General features: G+C 44.1%; 1 protein-coding gene across 1 annotated transcript in view; it reads right to left on the minus strand.

The window, feature by feature from the left end:
- ak5 (adenylate kinase 5) overlaps positions 1 to 19,016 on the minus strand; it is an 85,069-nt gene that overhangs the window by 45,726 nt on the left and 20,327 nt on the right. The window contains exon 6 of the mRNA XM_067989647.1: positions 10,384 to 10,575. Within this exon, the coding sequence (XP_067845748.1) occupies positions 10,384 to 10,575 (192 nt within the window). The remainder of the gene's footprint in view (positions 1 to 10,383; positions 10,576 to 19,016) is intronic.

Raw genomic sequence — 19,016 nt, forward strand, 5'->3', positions numbered from 1 at the left:
AAACAATTACATCCGGTACATTTTGTGCTTTGTATTAAGAGATTCCCTCCTCAAGAAGAGTTTTGATAGAGTATAGAATCATGGAAAATTTATGGCACAGAAGGAGGCCATTCGGCCCATCGTGTCTGCGCCAGTTGAGAAACGAGCCACTCAGCCTAATCCCACTTTCCTGCTTTTGGTCCGTAGCCCTGTAGGTCACGGCTCTTCAGGTACACATCCAGGTATTTTTTAAATGAGTTGAGGGTTTCTGCCTCTACCACCCTGTCAGGCAGTGAGTCCCAGACCCCCACCACACTCTGGGTGAAATTTTTTTGTCCGCATTTCAGCTCTAATCCTTCAACCAATCACTTTAAATCTATGCTCCCTGGTTATTGACCTCTCCGCTAAGGGAAGTAGGTCCTTCCTATCCACTCTATCTAGGCCCCTCATAATTTTATACACCTCAATCAAATCACTCCTCAGCCTCCTCTGTTCCAAGGAAAACAACCCCAGCCTATCAAATCTGTCATCATAGCTAAAATTCCCCAGCCCTGGCAACATCCTTGTAAATCTCCTCTGCACCCTCTCTAGTGCAATTACATCCTTCCTATAATGTGGTGACCAAAACTGTGCGCAATACTCAAGCTGTGGCCTAACTAGTGTTTTATACAGTTCCAGCATAACATCCCAGCTTTTATATTCTATGCCTCGGCTTATAAAGGAAAGCATTCTATATGCCTTCTTAACCACCTTATCTACCTATCCTGCTATCTTCAGGGATCTGTGGACATGCACTCCAAAGTCCCTCACTTCTTCTACACCCCTCAGTATCCTCCCATTTATTGTGTATTCTCTTGCCTTGTTTGCTCTCCCCAAATGCATTACCTCACATTTCTCAGGATTGAACTCCAATTGACACTTTTCTGCTCATCTGACCAGTCCATTGATATCTTCCTGCAGTCTACAGCTTTCCTCCTCACTATCAACCACACAGCCTATCTTTGTGTCATCCGCAAATTTCTTAATCATGCCCCCTACGTTTAAGTCCAAATTGTTAATGTATACCACAAAAAGCAAAGGACCTAGTACCGAGCCCTGCGACACCCCACTGGAAACAGCCTTCCAGTCGCAAAAACACCCGTCGACCATTACCCTTTACTTCCTGCCACTGAGCCAATTTTGGATCCAATTTGCCACATTCCCTTGGATCCCATGGGCCTTTACTTTTCTGAACAATCTGCCATGTGGGACGTTGTCAAAAGCCTTGCTAAAATCCACGTAGACTACATCAAGCGCACTACCCTCATCGATCCTCCTGGTCACCAGCTTGAAAAATTCAATCAAGTTAGTCAGCCATGACCTCCCCTTAACAAATCCGTGCTGACTGTCCTTGATTAATCCGTGCCTTTCTAAGTGACAGTTTATCCTGTCCCTCGGGATAGATGGGGAGAAATTGTTTCCACTGGCAGGAGAGTTGGTAACCAGAGGACACAGATTGAAGATAATTGGCAAAAGAACCAGAGAGGAGATGAGGAGATTTTTTTTTATATACGCAGTGAGTTGTTGTGATCTGGAATGCACTGCCTGAAAGAGTGGTGGAAGCAGATTCAATAGTAACTTTCAAAAGGGAATTGGGTATATGATTGAAAATGAAGAATTACAGGGCTATGGGGAAAAAGCAGGGGAGTGGCACTAATTGGATAGCTCTTTCAAAACAGCCAGCACAAGCATGATGGGCAGAACGGCCTCCTTCTGTGCTGTATGATTCTATGAGTATTCCTTCAAGACTTTCCTGCTCTTTATGTTAATGTTGACAAATGTAAGGAATCTTACAACATCAGGTTATAGTCCAACTGTTGGACTATAACCTGGTGTTGTAAGATTCCTTACATTTGTCAACCCCAGGCCATCACCGGCATCTCCACATTATGTTAATGTTGGTAGAATTCGATGACGTGATGTTCGTCCATTACCAAACTTTGGCATCTTACCAGACTGCACCTCAATATGGGTAACTGAACTATGGAGTGGTCTCTCAAGCAGAAGAATCTAACCCGAGTCCCGTCAAAGCTGTCCCATCATGACTGCTATTTGGATGGGAAGCACTCTGAACAACTGTATTTCATACAGTTATTTCCTTAGCTTCACTCAAACGGAGATCAGGAGGAAACTATCTAACTGCTTATTAATGCAAATGAGATGATTGCTCCCAAGCCACATCATCCCAAATTATAATTAGGTTAATCTACAACTAAAATAGCACAGGCCCCAGGTAACCTAGAATCTTAAGATTAGCAAATAGCTCACTTGCCAATTAAGAGACTCAAGTATCAAGATATAGATACAAGATTAAATGCAAGAGATCGAGGACAGAGAGCAGGAGAAACTTTTTTTTTTATTAAAGCAGTGTTGAGGCTGTGGAATGCACTATCAGAGTTAGTGACTGAAGCCGAGACCATGTCAACATTTAAGAACAGGGTACATAGGCCAATTCTGGCCTCTTGCGCATCCCCGATTTTTTTTGCCCCTCCACTGATGGCCTGCATTCAGCTGTCTAGGCCCTAAGCTCTGAAATTTCCTCCCTAATTCTCTCTGTCCTCCTTCAAGACACTCCTTAAAACCGATCTCTTTGACCAAGCTTTTGGCCACCTGTCCTAATGTCTCCTTATGTGGCTAGTTGTTAAATTTTATCTGGTAACGCTCCTGTGAAGAGCCTTGGGACGTTTTCCTACGTTAAAGGCACTATATAAATGCAAGTTGTTATTGTTGCGGTTGAAGTTTTAAGATAGCTATGGAGAATGATAGGTCTGGCCCAAAAGTTAAAATTCTAAATTGGGGAAAGGCCAATTTTGATGGTATTAGACAGGAACTTTCAGAAGTTGATTGGGAGAGTCTGTTGGCAGGCAAAGGGACGTCTGGTAAGTGGGAGGCTTTCAAAAGTGTGTTAACCAGGGTTCAGGGTAAGCACATTCCTTATAAAGTGAAGGGCAAGGCTGGTAGAAGTAGGGAACCTTGGATGACTCGGGAGATTGAGGCCGTAGTCAAAAAGAAGAAGGAGGCATATGACATGCATAGGCAGCTGGGATCAAGTGGATCCCTTGAAGAGTATAGAGATTGCCGGAGTAGAGTTAAGAGAGAAATCAGGAGGGCAAAAAGGGGACATGAGATTGCTTTGGCAGATAAGGCAAAGGAGAATCCAAAGAGCTTCTACAAATACATAAAGGGCAAAAGAGTAACTAGGGAGAGAGTAGGGCCTCTTAAGGATCAACAAGGTCATCTATGTGCAGAACCACAAGAGATGGGTGAGATCCTGAATGAATATTTCACATCGGTATTTACGGTTGAGAAAGGCATGGATGTTAGGGAACTTGGGGAAATAAATAGTGATGTCTTGAGGAGTGTACATATTACAGAGAGGGAGGTGCTGGAAGTCTTAACGCGCATCAAGGCAGATAAATCTCCGGGACCTGATGAAATGTATCCCAGGACGTTATGGGAGGTTAGAGAGGAAATTGCGGGTCCCCTAGCAGAGATATTTGAATCATCGACAGCTACAGGTGAGGTGCCTGAAGATTGGAGGGTAGCAAATGTTGTGCCTTTGTTTAAGAAGGGCGGCAGGGAAAAGCCTGGGAACTACAGACCGGTGAGCCTGACATCTGTAGTGTCAGCATGGTTTTGTGAGAGGAAAATCATGTCTCACGAATTTGATTGAGTTTTTTGAAGGGGTAACCAAGAAGATAGATGAGGGCTGTGCAGTAGACGTGGTCTACATGGATTTCAGCAAAGCCTTTGACAAGGTACCGCATGGTAGGTTGTTACATAAGGTTAAATCTCATGGGATCCAAGGTGAGGTAGCCAATTGGATACAAAATTGGCTTGACGACAGAAGATGGTTGTAGAGGGTTGTTTTTCAAACTGGAGGCCTGTGTCCAGCGGTGTGCCTCAGGGATCGGTGCTGGGTCCGCTGTTATTTGTTATTTATATTAATGATTTGGATGAGAATTTAGGAGGCATGGTTAGTAAGTTTGCAGATGACACCAAGATTGGTGGCATTGTGGACAGTGAAGAAGGTTATCTAGGATTGCAACGGGACCTTGATAAATTGGGCCAGTGGGCCGATGAATGGCAGATGGAGTTTAATTTAGATAAATGTGAGGTGATGCATTTTGGTAGATCAAATCGGGCCAGGACCTACTCCGTTAATGGTAGGGTGTGGGGAGAGTTATAGAGCAAAGAGATCTGGGAGTACAGGTTCATAGCTCCTTGAAAGTGGAGTCACAGGTGGATAGGGTGGTGAAGAAGGCATTCGGCATGCTTGGTTTCATTGGTCAGAACATTGAATACAGGAGTTGGGATGTCTTGTTGAAGTTGTACAGGACATTAGTAAGGCTACACTTGGAATACTGTGTACAGTTCTGGTCACCCTATTATAGAAAGGATATTATTAAACTAGAAAGAGTGCAGAAAAGATTTACTAGGATGCTACCGGGACTTGATGGTTTGACTTATAGGAAGAGGTTAGATAGACTGGGACTTTTTTCCCTGGAAAGTAGGAGGTTAAGGGGTGATCTTATAGAAGTCTATAAAATAATGAGGGGCATAGATAAGGTAGATAGTCAAAATCTTTTCCCAAAGGTAGGGGAGTCTATAACGAGGGGACATAGATTTAAGGTGAGAGGGGAGAGATACAAAAGGGTCCAGAGGGGCAATTTTTTCACTCAAAGGGTGGTGAGTGTCTGGAACGAGCTGCCAGAGGCAGTAGTAGAGGCGGGTACAATTTTGTCTTTTAAAAAGCATTTGGACAGTTACATGGGTAAGCTGGGTATAGAGGGATATGGGCCAAGTGCAGGCAATTGGGACTAGCTTAGAGGTATAAACTGGGCGACATGGACATGTTGGGCCGAAGGGCCTGTTTCCATGTTGTAACTTTGATTCTATGATTCTATAAGTAAAAGGGAGATAAAGGGAACAGAGTGGACACATGCCGTCCTTACCCGGTCTGGCCTATATGTGACTCCAGCCCCACACCAACGTGGTTGACTCTTAGCTGCCTAGTCAGATACTCAGTTGTATCACCACCTTCTCAGCAACCAGTGATGGGCAATACATACCATTCTTGCCAGCAATGCCCATATAAAGAGAATTAATTTAAAAACTAATCGAAAAGTGCATAAATTAAGACTCTCACGACACAGAGCAGTTTATTACTGCTGGGAAATTACTCTGCACTAATACACTTTCAGGCTCCAGAGATCAGATTGCACATGGCTTGGGAAAGGCCTCTGGTGTTATCAAAAATCATCCAAATTTAATTTACTCCACTGACTGGAATTGATCAGAATTCAAACTCATGTTTTAAAAAAATTGACTGCGATTTTGATGCCACGGCCAGACAAATACAACAACGACTTGCTTTCCCCTAGTGCTCCTCATGAATCCCTGGACAACAGCATCCAGAAGCATGTAGGTTCCTTCTACATGTTCAACACACAGCTCTATACCTCTGCCAATCCAAAAAGTATTGCTACACTTATCAATTGCCTGGCTGACAGCAAGCCAACATTTCCTTCTGCTGAATAATGGCAAAACCAAAGCCATACTGTTTATATCCCTCCTGTACCTACATGTTCAATTCAATCAATCTCCTCAGGTATTAGAACAGGTGACCCAAGGCTTGGTTTTAAGGAGCGCCTTAAAAGGAGGCGAGAGGTAGAGAGGCAGAGAGTTTTAGCGAGGGAATTCCAGAGTTTAGGGCCTAGGCAGCTGAAGGCACGGCCGCCAATGATGGAGCGCTGAAAATCGGGGATGCGCGAGAGGCCAGATTAGCCTGCACCAAACCTTTGTTGGCAACATTCTTTTGCTTTGATCTAATACTACGAACACTTGATGTATCCGTATGGAGTGTCTTTGTCTGGCGGTAATCAATATTAAGAGAGACCAATGTCAAAGTATTTGTTTGATTCCTCCATTGTTAACTACAAGCTGTTTGTTCTGCATTCTCATAAAGTCTTTGTTATTCAGGGATTGGTGTCGTCTCCTTGAAAGGTCGACTGTCTAATCCTAAGTGGCTCCTTCTCACTTATTGCACTCCTCTCATGATTACCTATTGAATATGCAACACTGCTCAAAAGAACTTTATAATTTGCTTTGCAGCCACTGCTGAGTGCAATACACGCGGCACTATTTAAATTACAAGTCACATTATTGCATCTTATTAGCTTCATCCACTTAAATGCTCCAAGCCATTGCTAACCTTCTAACTGTGGTAAGTTTGTGCCAGCTAGACATACGAGCACCTTCTTCTTATTGTTTTTTCCTCCCAGTTCAAACACTGCTCTCCCCTATCACCCGCAGAATAACAGTCACTGCGCTTTGCAGCAATTTGTTGTGTGTCAGCTATAGCTCAGTGGGTAGCATGCTTGCTTCTGAGTTAGAAGGTTGAGGGTTCAAGTCCCACTCTCTAGAAACTTGAGCTCAAAATCTAGGCTGATGCTCCAGTGCAGTACTGAGGGAGTGCTGCACTGTAGGAGTTGCTGTCTTTTGGATGAGACATCAAACCGAGGCCCTGTCTGCCCTCTCAGGTGGATGTAAACGATCCCATGGCACTATGTTGAAGAAGAGCAGGGGAGTTCTCCCCAATGTCCTGGAATTCATCCCTCGGCTAACGCCTAAAAAACAGATTATCTGGTCATTATCACATTGCTGTTTGTGGGACCTTGCTGTGCGCAAATTGGCTACCGCATTTCCTACATTACAACAGTGACTACACTTCAAAAGTACTTAATTGGCTGTGAAGTGTTTTGGGATGTCCTGAGGTCGTGTAAGGCGCTATTCTTTCTTTATGCCTTTTAAAAATTCATTCTATAGGGACTTATTGCCCGTCCCTGGTTGTCCTGACAACTGAGTGGCTTGCTAGGCCACTTCAGAGGGTAGTTAAGAGTCAACCAAATATAGGCCAGACCGGGTAAGGACGGCAGGTTTCCTTCCCTAAAGGACTTTAGCGAACCTTTATCCGACAGCTTCATGATCACTTTTACTTTTATTTCCAGATTTTTAAAACTAAAAATTCAAGTTCTCAAACTGCTATGGTGGGGATTTGAACTCACCACCTACTGAATTATTAGCCCAGGTCTTGGGATTACTAGTTGAGTAACATAACCACCCATCTTGAAATACTTTGGGATGATTCTGAGAAGTGTGATAAGGGGATATAAAATTCCAAAATCTTTGTTGAAATTGCTGAGTTAAAATGTCATGACTCTGATGCTCAGACGGACTGTCAGTGTCGGTGAGGTATTTGACCGTGGAGGGAGTCACTGCCAAGACTGGCCCCGTCCTTACTTGATGTCCGCGATCTCAACCAATATTCCATTCCCTTACTCGATTTAAAGTTTGCTTTAAGTACCATTGACATTCACATTCAGGATTGTTGGATTATCAAAACTATTTTCCATTACACTGAGCAAAAAAAAAAAATTGCACTTTTCAGTAATATGTGTCAGTGGGAACTTGATGTCCTTTTCCCTATTTTTGCTGATTAAGTGACATGCTGAGCAGTAATTGCTTCATTCCAGCCTCACTAATCTTAACCAAAGCTTCTGGCAACAGCCGATGTAGCTCATCACTGTCTGGTGCGTGCAATATGCTGAGTGACCTGCATTGGCTCCCGGTCCCCGAATGTGTCCATTTTAAAATTCTCATCCTCGTGTTCAAATTTGGCCTCGCCCCTCCCTACCTCTGTAACCTCCTCCAACCCTCCGAGATCTCTGCGCTCCTCCAATTCTGGCCTCTTGTCCATCTCCCACTTTCTTTGCCCCACCATTGGTGGCTGTGCCTTCAGCTGTCTAAGCACCAAGCTCTGGAATTCCCTCCTTAAACCTCTCTCTCCTCCTTTAAAGATGTTCCTTTAAACCTAACTCTTTGACCAAGTCACCTGTCCTAACGTCTTCTTCTTTGGCTTGGTGTCAAATTTTGTTTGATAATCGCTCCTATGAAGTGCCTTGGGACATCTTACTACCTTTAAGGCACTATATAAATCCATGTGGTAGTTGTTGAACGCATTACGTCTCAATTCATGCGTATACATATATAAAGTCTGGCTGGAGTGTCCGATTCCTGTAATGATTGTTCAGTGATACCTCGGTTGGTTTTTTTTTGCTCTTATAGCGATAGTACCAGCTAAAGTCTGTTTGACAGTTCTTAAACTCTTGCGGGAGAATTTTATTGGCTTTCCTGATCTACTGCAGCGGAATGTCGGCAGAAACCAGAGAAAGGGCAGAAACAGGACGGTTTTCGTTATTTCTCCAGGGATCCCACTGATCTTTCGCTAGAGTTGTGGTGGGAGAGCGGAAGAAACCCCTTAGAAATTTCAGGTGCTTATGTGTTGTAAGATTTTGCCTCCTGTATTAGATTTGAAGCATTGTCTTCTGCATGTCCAGGGTTTTCCAATACTTATTCAGGAGCGAAACCAGGAAGCACTTTTTCTACACAAAGGGTAGTAGAAATCGGGAACTCTCTTCCCTCAAAAGGCTCTGGATGCTGGGGGACAATTGGAGCTTTCAAGACTAAGACCGATAGATTTTTATTAGGTAAGGGTATCAAGGGATGTAGAGCAAAGGCGAGTAAGTGGAGTTGAGGTACAGATCAACAATGATCTAATTGAATGGCAGAGCAGGCTCGAGAGGCTGGATGGCCTACTCCTGTTCCTAATGATCCTATGTTCCTATATTATTTGCATGGTGATCATAGAATAGGCCAACACAAATAGACCATTCGACCCATTGTTTTTCTCTACATGAACCACCTTGACTAACTCCAGTCCACTGGTCTGTCCTCATACCATTTAATATTTCCCTTTTCACGAGCAACTATCTAACTATGTTTTAAGAGGTTTGTGACACAGAATTCACCATCCTCTTTTTTTCTAACCGCCCTTTAATTCTGGTTATGATTATTTTAAATTTGTGCCCTCTCATTTCTGTCTCAGTGGAAACAATTTCTCACTATTGACCTTATCAAAACCCTTTGTGATTTTGAAGACCTCCATCAGGTCCCCTCTTGAACTTCTCAGCTCCAGTGAAAGAAACCCTAACTTCTTCAGTCCCTCTTCATTACTGTAACCCTTCATCCCTGATGACATCCCAGTCAATCTGTGCTGCACCTTTTCCATTGCTCTTATGTGGGTTCAAGTCCCACCCCAGAAACTCGAGCACAAAAATCTAGGCTGACATTCCGGTGTAGTACTGAGGAAGTGCTGAACGTCGGAGGTGCCATCTTTTGGATGAGATGAGACATTAAACCAAGGCCCCATTTGGCCTCTCAAGTAGATGCAAAAAAATCCCATAGCACTATTCAAAGAAGAGTAGCGGAGTTCTCCCCATGGTGTCCTGGCCAACATTCTTCCCTCAACCAACAGATTATCTGGTCATTCATCTCATTTTCTGTTTGCAGGACCTTATTTGGCTGCCGTGTTTCCTACACATTAAAAGTGCTTCGTTGGCTGTAAAGCGAGTTGGAAAGTCCCGAGGCTGTGAAAGGCGCTATATAAATGCAAGCCTTTCTAACCTTCCTATCGTGAAGTGCCCAAAACTGCAAAAATACTCCAACTGTGGCCTAACTAAGATCCTGTGCAAATCCAACATAAACCCCTTGCTTTTGTATTGTATGCCTCTAGATACAAAACCAAGGATTCCTTTGGCCTTTCTTCTGGCCTAATCTACTTTGAAACCCCACCTTCAATGACCTGCACACTGAGGTCCCTCTACTCCATTAAAAATCTTACCATTTAATCCTTTCCCTAGTCTTATGACAGATTGTTTTGCTTTCCAGAGTGGGATATTTGATCACATTTTGAAATGGATAGCTCTTTCAAAGAGCCAGCACTGGCATGATGGGCCGAATGGCCTCATAGAATGATACAGCACAGAAGGAGCCCCTTCTGTGCTGTATGATTCTATGATTTCAAGATATCATCAAGGTTGAAATGAAAAGAGGAGATAAATGAAGAGCTAGTGGTTAAGTGACGACAAGCTTGGGTTTTAAACCACTTTAGAACATGTTACAAATCTCGTTTTCAACACAATGAGGATCGAGGGAGGAGGACATTGTTGGAGCTTAGAAGGAAGGAGAGAAGAAAAGGTGAGAGGAGCAGTGGATATTGACTAAACATGAAAAGCTACAACAGAGAGGAGCAGAGTGTAGTTACGACTCTTATTTTGGGGCATGGATTACTGGAAGTGTGTTCATTTCCGTAGGCAGTTCCATGAAAGCTTCAGAAAATGAGATGTTAACAGCGCATAACACAAAATTGATGTGAAAAGTCAAAATTATATTAGCTTAGGAACGATAATGTAGGTATCGTATTCCTTTCAAAAGATAAGAGGACCGTTTGAAACAAACACTTACTGTAACAATCAAACCCCTTTCCTGGAAGTACTTGACCAATGGGATGGTGTTTTGCTTGAAGGTGGTCAGTCGTCTCTGGATGGCTTTAGGATTGTCGTCAGGGCGACCTTGCTGCGCTGCCCGCTTTTCCAGCCTTTCTTTCAATTGGTGATTGGCGCATGCAAGGAAGACCACTAAATCTGGGGTGCAGATCTGTTGAACGAGATTAGAGAGAGAGAGAGAGAGAGAAAGAAAGAAAGAAAGATTAAGGGCCTAATTATAGAATCATAGGAACACAGCAGGCCACTCAGCCCCTCAAGCCTGTCAATTAGATCATGGTTGATCTGTACCTCAACTCCATTTACCCACCTTAGCTCCATATCCCTTACCCAACAAGAATCTACCTAACTTAATCTTGAAAGCTCCAATTGTCCCAGTATCCACAGCCTTTTGGGGGAGAGAATTCCACATTTCCACCACCCCTTTGTGTGAAAAAGTGATTTCTCTCCTGGTTCTAATTATAAGATTCTGTCCCCTCGTTCTGGATTCCCCCACCAGAGGAAATAATTTCTCTGTATCTAGCCTTTCGAATCTTTTTAACATTCGAAACACCTCGATCAGATCACCCCTCAATCTTCTACACACAATCACAGAATCTCACAGCACAGAAGGAGGCCATTCGGCCCATCCTGCCTGTGCCGGCTCTTGGAAAGAGCAATCCAATTAGTCCCCTTCCTCTTCCTTTTTCCCCATCACCCTGCAAATTTTTCCTTTTCAAGTATATATCCAATTCCCTTCAGGCAGTGCATTCCAGATCAAAATAACTCGCTGTGTATAAAAAAAAAAGTTCTCCTCATCTCCCCCCTGGTTCTTTTGCTATGCAGTCAGAGCAATTTATCAATATGCACACAACAATGTGTTATTTACTTTTAGTAAACAGTGAAGCTTTAAAAAGACTTGTTTCCTGAATTAGAAGTTGCACATTCGTGACTGGGAGAGTTCTAATGACGCAATAGGTTCCTAATGATCTAGTATGGAATGAGATGTGCAACTGATTTCCTGAATTAGATGCAGCAGTGATGATGTATCGGTTTGAGGACGAGAATTTACAGATTTTCTCTTAACATGTGAATCAATGATTCAATTTGAAGCAACCGGCTGGATCCAGAGTGGAGGAGCAGGTGAGTCTGCAGGACGGAGGTTATAATCAGATGTTAAGCAGCTGAATGTAAAGTTGTTTGAAAACATTTATCCCTCAACCAATGCTTAAAACGGATGGTCTGGTCATTTATAGTATTGTTGTTTGTGGGATCTTGCTGTGCGCAAATTGACTAGCGCGTTGCTTACATTTTTTTTAAAAAAGGTACTTCATTGGTAGTGAAATGCTTTAGGACATACTAAGGTCGTGAAAGGTGCTATATAAATGGAAGTTCTCTCTTTTTTCTTTTAATTCTGGGTCATTAGGAACCGGAGCAAGAAATAATATTAAAAACACAGGAGTCATCATAACTCCCAAGACTAAGATGTGTTCGCTGATCCACAACAAAGTAGGATAGTTAAAGATTGATCTTATAGAAGTCTATAAAATAATGAGGGGCATAGATAAGGTAGATAGTCAAAATCTTTTCCCAAAGGTAGGGGAGTCTATAATGAGGGGGCATAGATTTAAGGTGAGAGGGGAGAGATACAAAAGGGTCCAGAGGGACAATTTTTTCACTCAAAGGGTGGTGAGTGTCTGGAACGAGCTGCCAGAGGCAGTAGTAGAGGCGGGTACAATTTTGTCTTTTAAAAAGCATTTGGACAGTTACATGGGTAAGATGGGTATGGAGGGATATGGGCCAAGTGCAGGCAATTGGGACTAGCTTAGTGGTATAAACTGGGTGACATGGACATGTTGGGCCGAAGGGCCTGTTTCCATGTTGTAAACTTCTATGATTCTATGATTTACAGAATCTATTTGAATGGAATCTATATTTCAACACAAAAATATTTCATTTGGGATTCCTGATTTGTAAAAACATACAGTTCACTGCACAGAATTTACACGACTCAACCAGACCCATGTTTAACTCCCTCCCCGCAATGATTTATTAACGAGTTACTCCGATATTCGTGGTTTGTAGCAACAGAACCATGCCTGCTGGGCCTTTTGGTTGCCGGAAAAGCTCGTGAGATTGTAAATAAAATGATGGAAGAAGCCTGCCACCTCCACCCAATCCGGCCTACGTGTGACTCGAGTCCCACTCTACGAGGCTGCCTCTTAATTTTTTTTATTTGTTCATGGGATGTGGGCGTCACTGGCAAGGCCAGCATTTATTGCCCATCCCTAATTGCCCTCGAGAAGGTGGTGGTGAGCCATCTTCTTGAACCGCTGCAGTCCGTGTGGTGAAGGTTCTCCCACAGTGCTGTTAGGAAGGGAGTTCCAGGATTTTGACCCAGCGACAATGAAGGAACGGCGATATATTTCCAAGTCGGGATGGTGCGTGACTTGGGGGGGAACATGCAGGTGGTGTTGTTCCCATGTACCTGCTGCTCTTGTCCTTCTAGGTGGTAGAGGTCGTGGGTTTGGGAGGTGCTGTCGAAGAAGCCTTGGCGAGTTGCTGCAGTGCATCCTCTGGATGGTGCACACTGCAGCCACTGTGCGCCAGTGGTGAAGGGAGTGAATGTTAAGGGTGGTGGATGGGGTGCCAATCAAGCGGGCTGCTTTGTCCTGGATGGTGTCGAGCTTCATGAGTGTTGTTGGAGCTGCATTCATCCAAGCAAGTGGAGAGTATTCCATCACACTCCTGACTTGTGCCTTGTAGATGGTGGAAAGGCTTTGGGGAGTCAGGAGGTGAGTCACTCGCCGCAGAATACCCAGTCTCTGACCTGCTCTTGTAGCCACAGTATTTATATGGCTGGTCCAGTTAAGTTTCTGGTCAATGGTGACCCCCAGGATGTTGATGATGGGTGATTCGGGGCTGGTAATGCCTTTGAATGTCAAGGGGAGGTGGTTAGACTCTCTCTTGTTGGAGATGGTCATTGCCTGGCACTTGTCTGACGCGAATGTTACTTGCCACTTATCAGCCCAAGCCTGGATATTGTCCAGGTCTTGCTCCATGCCGGCACGGACTGCTTCATTATCTGAGGGGTTGCGAATGGAACCGAATACTGTGCAATCGTCAGCAAACATCCCCATTTCTGACCTTTTGATGGAGGGAAGATCATTGATGAAGCAGCTGAAGATGGTTGGGCCAAAGACACTGCCCTGAGGAACTCCTGCAGCCATGTCCTGGGGCTAAGATGATTGGCCTCCAACAACCACTACCATCTTTCTTTGCGTTAGGTACGACACCAGCCACTGGAGAGTTTTCCCCGATTCCCACTGTCTTCAGTTTTACTTGAGCTCCTTGGTGCCACACTCGGTCAAATGCTGTCTTGATGTCAAGGGCAGTCACTCTCACCTCACCTCTGGAATTCAGCTCTTTTGTCCGTGTTTGGACCAAGGCTGTAATGAGGTCTGGAGCCGAGTGGTCCTGGCGGAACCCAAACTGAGCATCGGTGAGCAGGTTATTGGTGAGTAAGTGTAATATTCTCTGAAGTGGCCTAGCAAGCCCCCCAGTTTGTAAACAATTGTTACGAAGTTGAGCACCATCACCACAAGAACTGCAAGGAAATGACCCACCACCAAAGGGTATGGTAGTGTAGTGGTTCTATTAATGGACCAGTAAGCCAGAGGCCTGGATGAATAATCCAGAGAACACGCATTCAATATCGCTTTAGGGAAGGAAACCTGTCGTCTGGCCTATATGTGACTACAGTTCCACACCAGTGTGGTTGACTCTTCACTGCCCTCTGAAGTGGCCTAGCAAGCCACTCAGTCGTATCATACCGCTACACTGCAGCTGCCCAAGAAGAAGGCCCATCAGCACCTTCTGAGGGCAACCAGGGATGGGCAATAAATGCAGGCCTTGCTGAGAACAATTTAAAAAAATTGGCAGAAAGCTTTTGTTGAAATATCACTTTCACACACAGATTAGGGGTGTGGTTATACTGCCACTTGTACGGTTTTGAAATGGTTTCAGCGATGAAGTGACAGTATAACTATAGACCTAGAACCTGCTCTCACTCTGGAGGGGAACAGCATGGGATCTACCCCCTTCCATCAGGAGCTGGTCTCAAAACCCCTGCTGTCCGACATCGAATGAAGTATGGCTCCAGTGGGCTCAGGGAGACTGTCCGACATCCCTGGACAACCCATGAGCTTTAGCGAGGCTGACTGGAGTGTTTAAGAGAGCGGACACACGCACACACCCCTGAATGACCTAGCTCTAATTTTAAGATTATCCCCCCTTGTTCTTGACTCTCCCACCAGAGGAAAGTTTCTCTCTATCTACCTTATCATCTCCTTTAATCATCTTAAACACCACAATTAGATCACTCCTTAATCTTCTGTACTCAAAGGAATACAAGCCTAGTCTATCCTCATAATTTAACCCTTTTAGTCCCAGTACCATTCTGTACTGCATCTCCTCCAAGGCCAATATATCCTTCCTGAGATGTAGTGTCCAGAAATGGTACGACACCAGCCACTGGAGAGTTTTTCCCGATTCCCATTGACTTCAATTTGTCTAGGGCTCCTTGGTGCCACACTCGGTCAAATGCTGCCTTGATGTCAAGGGCAGTCACTCTCACCTCACCTCTGGAATTCAGCTCTTTTGTCTGTGTTTAGACCAAGGCTGTAATGAGGTCTGGAGCCGAGTGGTCCTGGCGGAACCCAAACTGAGCATCGGTGAGCAGGTTATTGGTGAGTAAGTGTAATATTCTCTGAAGTGGCCTAGCAAGCCCCCCGGTTTGTAAACAATTGTTACGAAGTGTAACCAGAGCTTTATATAACTAACATAACTTCCACCCTTTTGTATTCCAGCCCCCTTGTGATAAAGGCCAACATTCTATTAACCTTTTAAATTATTTTTTGTACCTGTCCACTAGCTTTTAGTGATTTCTGTACTTTGATCTCTAAATCTCCCTGCTCCTGCACAGTTTCTAACTTCTCACCACTTAGAAAATATCTTTCTTGGGTCCAAAGTGGATGACCTCACACTTCCCCACTTTGAACTCCATTTGCCATAGTTTTGCCCACTCACTTAATCTATCAATGACTTTTCAACTTTCTGCTCCCATCTACACTATTTACTGTGCCACCTATCTTGGGGTCATCAGCAAACTTGTACATATGACTCTCTATTCCTTCATCTAAGCTGTGGCCCCAGTACAGATCCCTGAGGGACACCACTAGTCACATCCTACCAATTGGAGTACATACTCTGTCTCTTACCTGATAACCAATTCCCTATCCATGTCAATGGGTTGCCTCTAATTCCTTGTGCTCTCATTTTTGTTATCAGTCTCTTGTTTGGAAGTCCATATAAATAACATCCATAGACACTCCCTTATCTACCACATTAGTTGCCTCATCAAAAAATTCAATTAAGTTCAAATGGAATTTAATCCAGAGAAGTGCGAGTTAATGCATTTGGGGAGGACAAACAAGGCAAGGGAGTACACAATAAATGGGAGGATACTGAGAGGTGTAGAGGAAGTGAGGGACCTTGGAATACATGTCCACAGATCCCTGATGGTACCAGATCAGGTAGATAAGGTGGTTAAAAAGGCATACAGGATACTTTCCTTTTTAGCTGAGACATAGAATATAAGAGCAGGGAGGTTATGCTAGAACTGTATAAAACATTGGTTATGCCACAGCTTGAGTACTGCGTACAGTTCTGGTCACCACATTACAGGAAAGATGTGGTTGCACTAGAGAGGGTACAGAGGAGATTTACGAGGATGTTGTCAGGGCTGGAGAATTTTAGCTATGAGAAAAGATTGGATAGGCTGGGGTTGTTTTCTTTGGAACAGAGGAGGCTGAGGGGAGATTTAATTGAGATATATAAAATTATGACGGGACTAGATTGTGGAGCAGATAGGGAGGACTTATTTCTCTTGGCAGAGGGGTCAGTGACCAGGGGGCTTACAGAAATGTTTTCACCCAGAGGATGGTGGGGGTCTGGAACTCACTGCCTGAAAGGGTGGTAGAGGCAGAAACCCTCAACCCATTTAAAAAGTACCTGGATGTGCACCTGAAATGCACTAGGGCTATGGACCAAGTACTGGAAAGTGGGATTAAGCTGGATAGCTCTTTTTTTCGGCTGGCACTGACACGATGGGCCGAATGGCCTCCTTCTGTGCCGTAACTTTCTATATTAGACATGACTGATCCTTTACAAATCCTGGCTCTCTCTGATCAGTTCATGTTTGCCCACGTGCTCAATCACACTGTCCCCAGTAACAGATTCAAGTAACTTCCCCACAAACAGATGTTAGACTAATAGGCCTAAAATTTCCTAGTTTATCTCTCCTACCCTTCTCAAATAATGGAGTGACATGAGCAGTTTGCCAATCCAAAGGGACAATTCCTGAATCAAGAGTTTTGGAAGATCATGACTTAAAGCATCTACAATTTCCTTACCCACTTCTTCTAAAACCCTGGGGTGGGAACCATCAGGTCCTGGAGATTTGTCCATCTTCAGTCGAGTTATTTTCTCCTTTACCATTTGAAAAAAACCTTATATTAAATCTAGTAAGTTTTAGTATTCCTCGTATCTCTGGTACTTTATCCTCACCCTCTACTGTGAAGACCGTTACAAAGTAAGTATTTAGCAAGTCTGCCATTTCCTGATTTCCAATTACAGTATCACCTGCGTCTGATTTTAAGGGGCCCACATTACTTTTAGCCACCCTCTTTCTCTGAATACATTTGTAAAAACCTTTAGTGTTGTCCTTGATATCCCTCATACGTTTTTTCTGGTATTCCCTTTTTGCAGCTCTTACGACGTTCTTTGTATCCCTTACATCTCTCCCAGTCTGCCGGATCTCTACAAGCCCTTTCTTTTAGTTTTATACTATCTTTCACTTTCACTCACACTCCTTCTGATCACAAGAAAAGAAAGAACTTGCATTTATATAGCACCTTTCACGACCTCAGGACGTTCCAAAGCGCTTTGCAACCAATGAAGTACATTTTGAAGTTTAGTCACTGTTGTAATGTAAGAAACGCAGCAGCTAATTTGCGCACAGCAAGGTCCCACAAACAGCGATGTGATAATGACCGGATAATCTGTTTTATTCAGGAGATGATGGTTGATGGATAAATATTTTCCAGGACACCGGGGAGAACTCTTCTTTGAAATAGTGCCATGGGATCTTTTACATCCACAAGACTCAAAATCCCAGCCAGGCAGTATGAATCAAATTGATGGTGCAGCAACAGTCTCAGAATAACTGCAGCCTGAATTGTACCTACAGGGACATTGAGATTTCTGGCAATGAACTACAAGTTACTTCTCTATAATCCTGCACTAATGATCTCCTCCTCCTCCTCATCAGTCTTGTGGAAATATCATGAGGCGTCGAGGGCATTAAACTGTTCACACCAACAGCTGCTGCTGTCACGGAACTGAGCCAAAACCAGAGCAAACACCTAGAAACATGGGGTTATTTATATTGTGAATAATAATCTTTATCGGAGAGCAGCATGTAATAATCACAGACGGCAGTCCGCATACAAGGGGCGATTGCATGATTCCCAACTGGGCAGCCCTGCTCGCACGGAAGGTAGGAGAGAGGATCGGGGATGGAATATAGTGGCCCTACCTCCGACCCCTGAACTTGGCTCCCCCGAAAAGAAACGAAAAAGACTTGCATTTATATAGCGCCTTTCAAAACATCCCAAAATGCTTTACAACCAACGAAGCAGCTTTGAAGTGCAGTCACTGTTGTAATGTAGGAAATGCAGCAGCCAAATTGCGCACAGCAATGGCCAAATCTGCTTTTTTTTTTTAAAAGTGATGTGGTTGAGGGATAAATATTGGCCAGGACGCCGGGGAGAACTCCCCTGCTCTTCTCCAAAATAGTGCCATGGGATCTTTTACGTCCACCTGAAAGGCCTGATGGAGCCTCGGTTTAATGTCTCATCCGAAAGACGGCACCTCCGACAGTGCAGCACTCCCTCAGCACTGCACTGGAGTGTCGGCCTGGATTTTGTGTTTATGTATCTGGAGTGGGTCTTGAACCCAAAACCTTCAGACTCAAGAGAGTGCTACCACTGAGCCACGGCTGCCACATAAGACCGCGACCGTAGAACGAACCCTATACAGCGTTTAAACTTCGTTCTTACAGTTCCTGATTTGATCGGATCTGCCTCGGTCCCACAGGTGGAAGATTCAGGCGCTCCCCCAATTTTGGCATCTTGCTCATCCCCGATTTTCATCGCTCCACCTTTGACGGCCATGCTTTCAGCTGCCTTGGCCCCAAGGTCTGGAATTCCCTCCCTAAACCTCTATCTCCTCCTTTAAGATGCTCCTTAAAACCTACCTCTTTGACCAAGCTTTTGGTCACCTGTCCTAACATCTCCTTATGTAACTCGGTGTCAAATTTTGTCTGATAAAATTGCTCCTGTGACGTGCCTTGGGACATTTTACTACGTTAAAAGGCACTATATAAATGCAAGTTGTATTTTTAAAGCTGATCAGAAGATATGTCACATACGCTCAACCATCCGGCTTTTGTAATTTCCTCAAACTCTGAAAGTTTTCCGAGAAACGTTAGCGTGT

This window comes from Heptranchias perlo, chromosome 9 (genome assembly GCF_035084215.1).
Source record: "Heptranchias perlo isolate sHepPer1 chromosome 9, sHepPer1.hap1, whole genome shotgun sequence".
Classification (NCBI taxonomy): Eukaryota; Metazoa; Chordata; class Chondrichthyes; order Hexanchiformes; family Hexanchidae; genus Heptranchias; species Heptranchias perlo.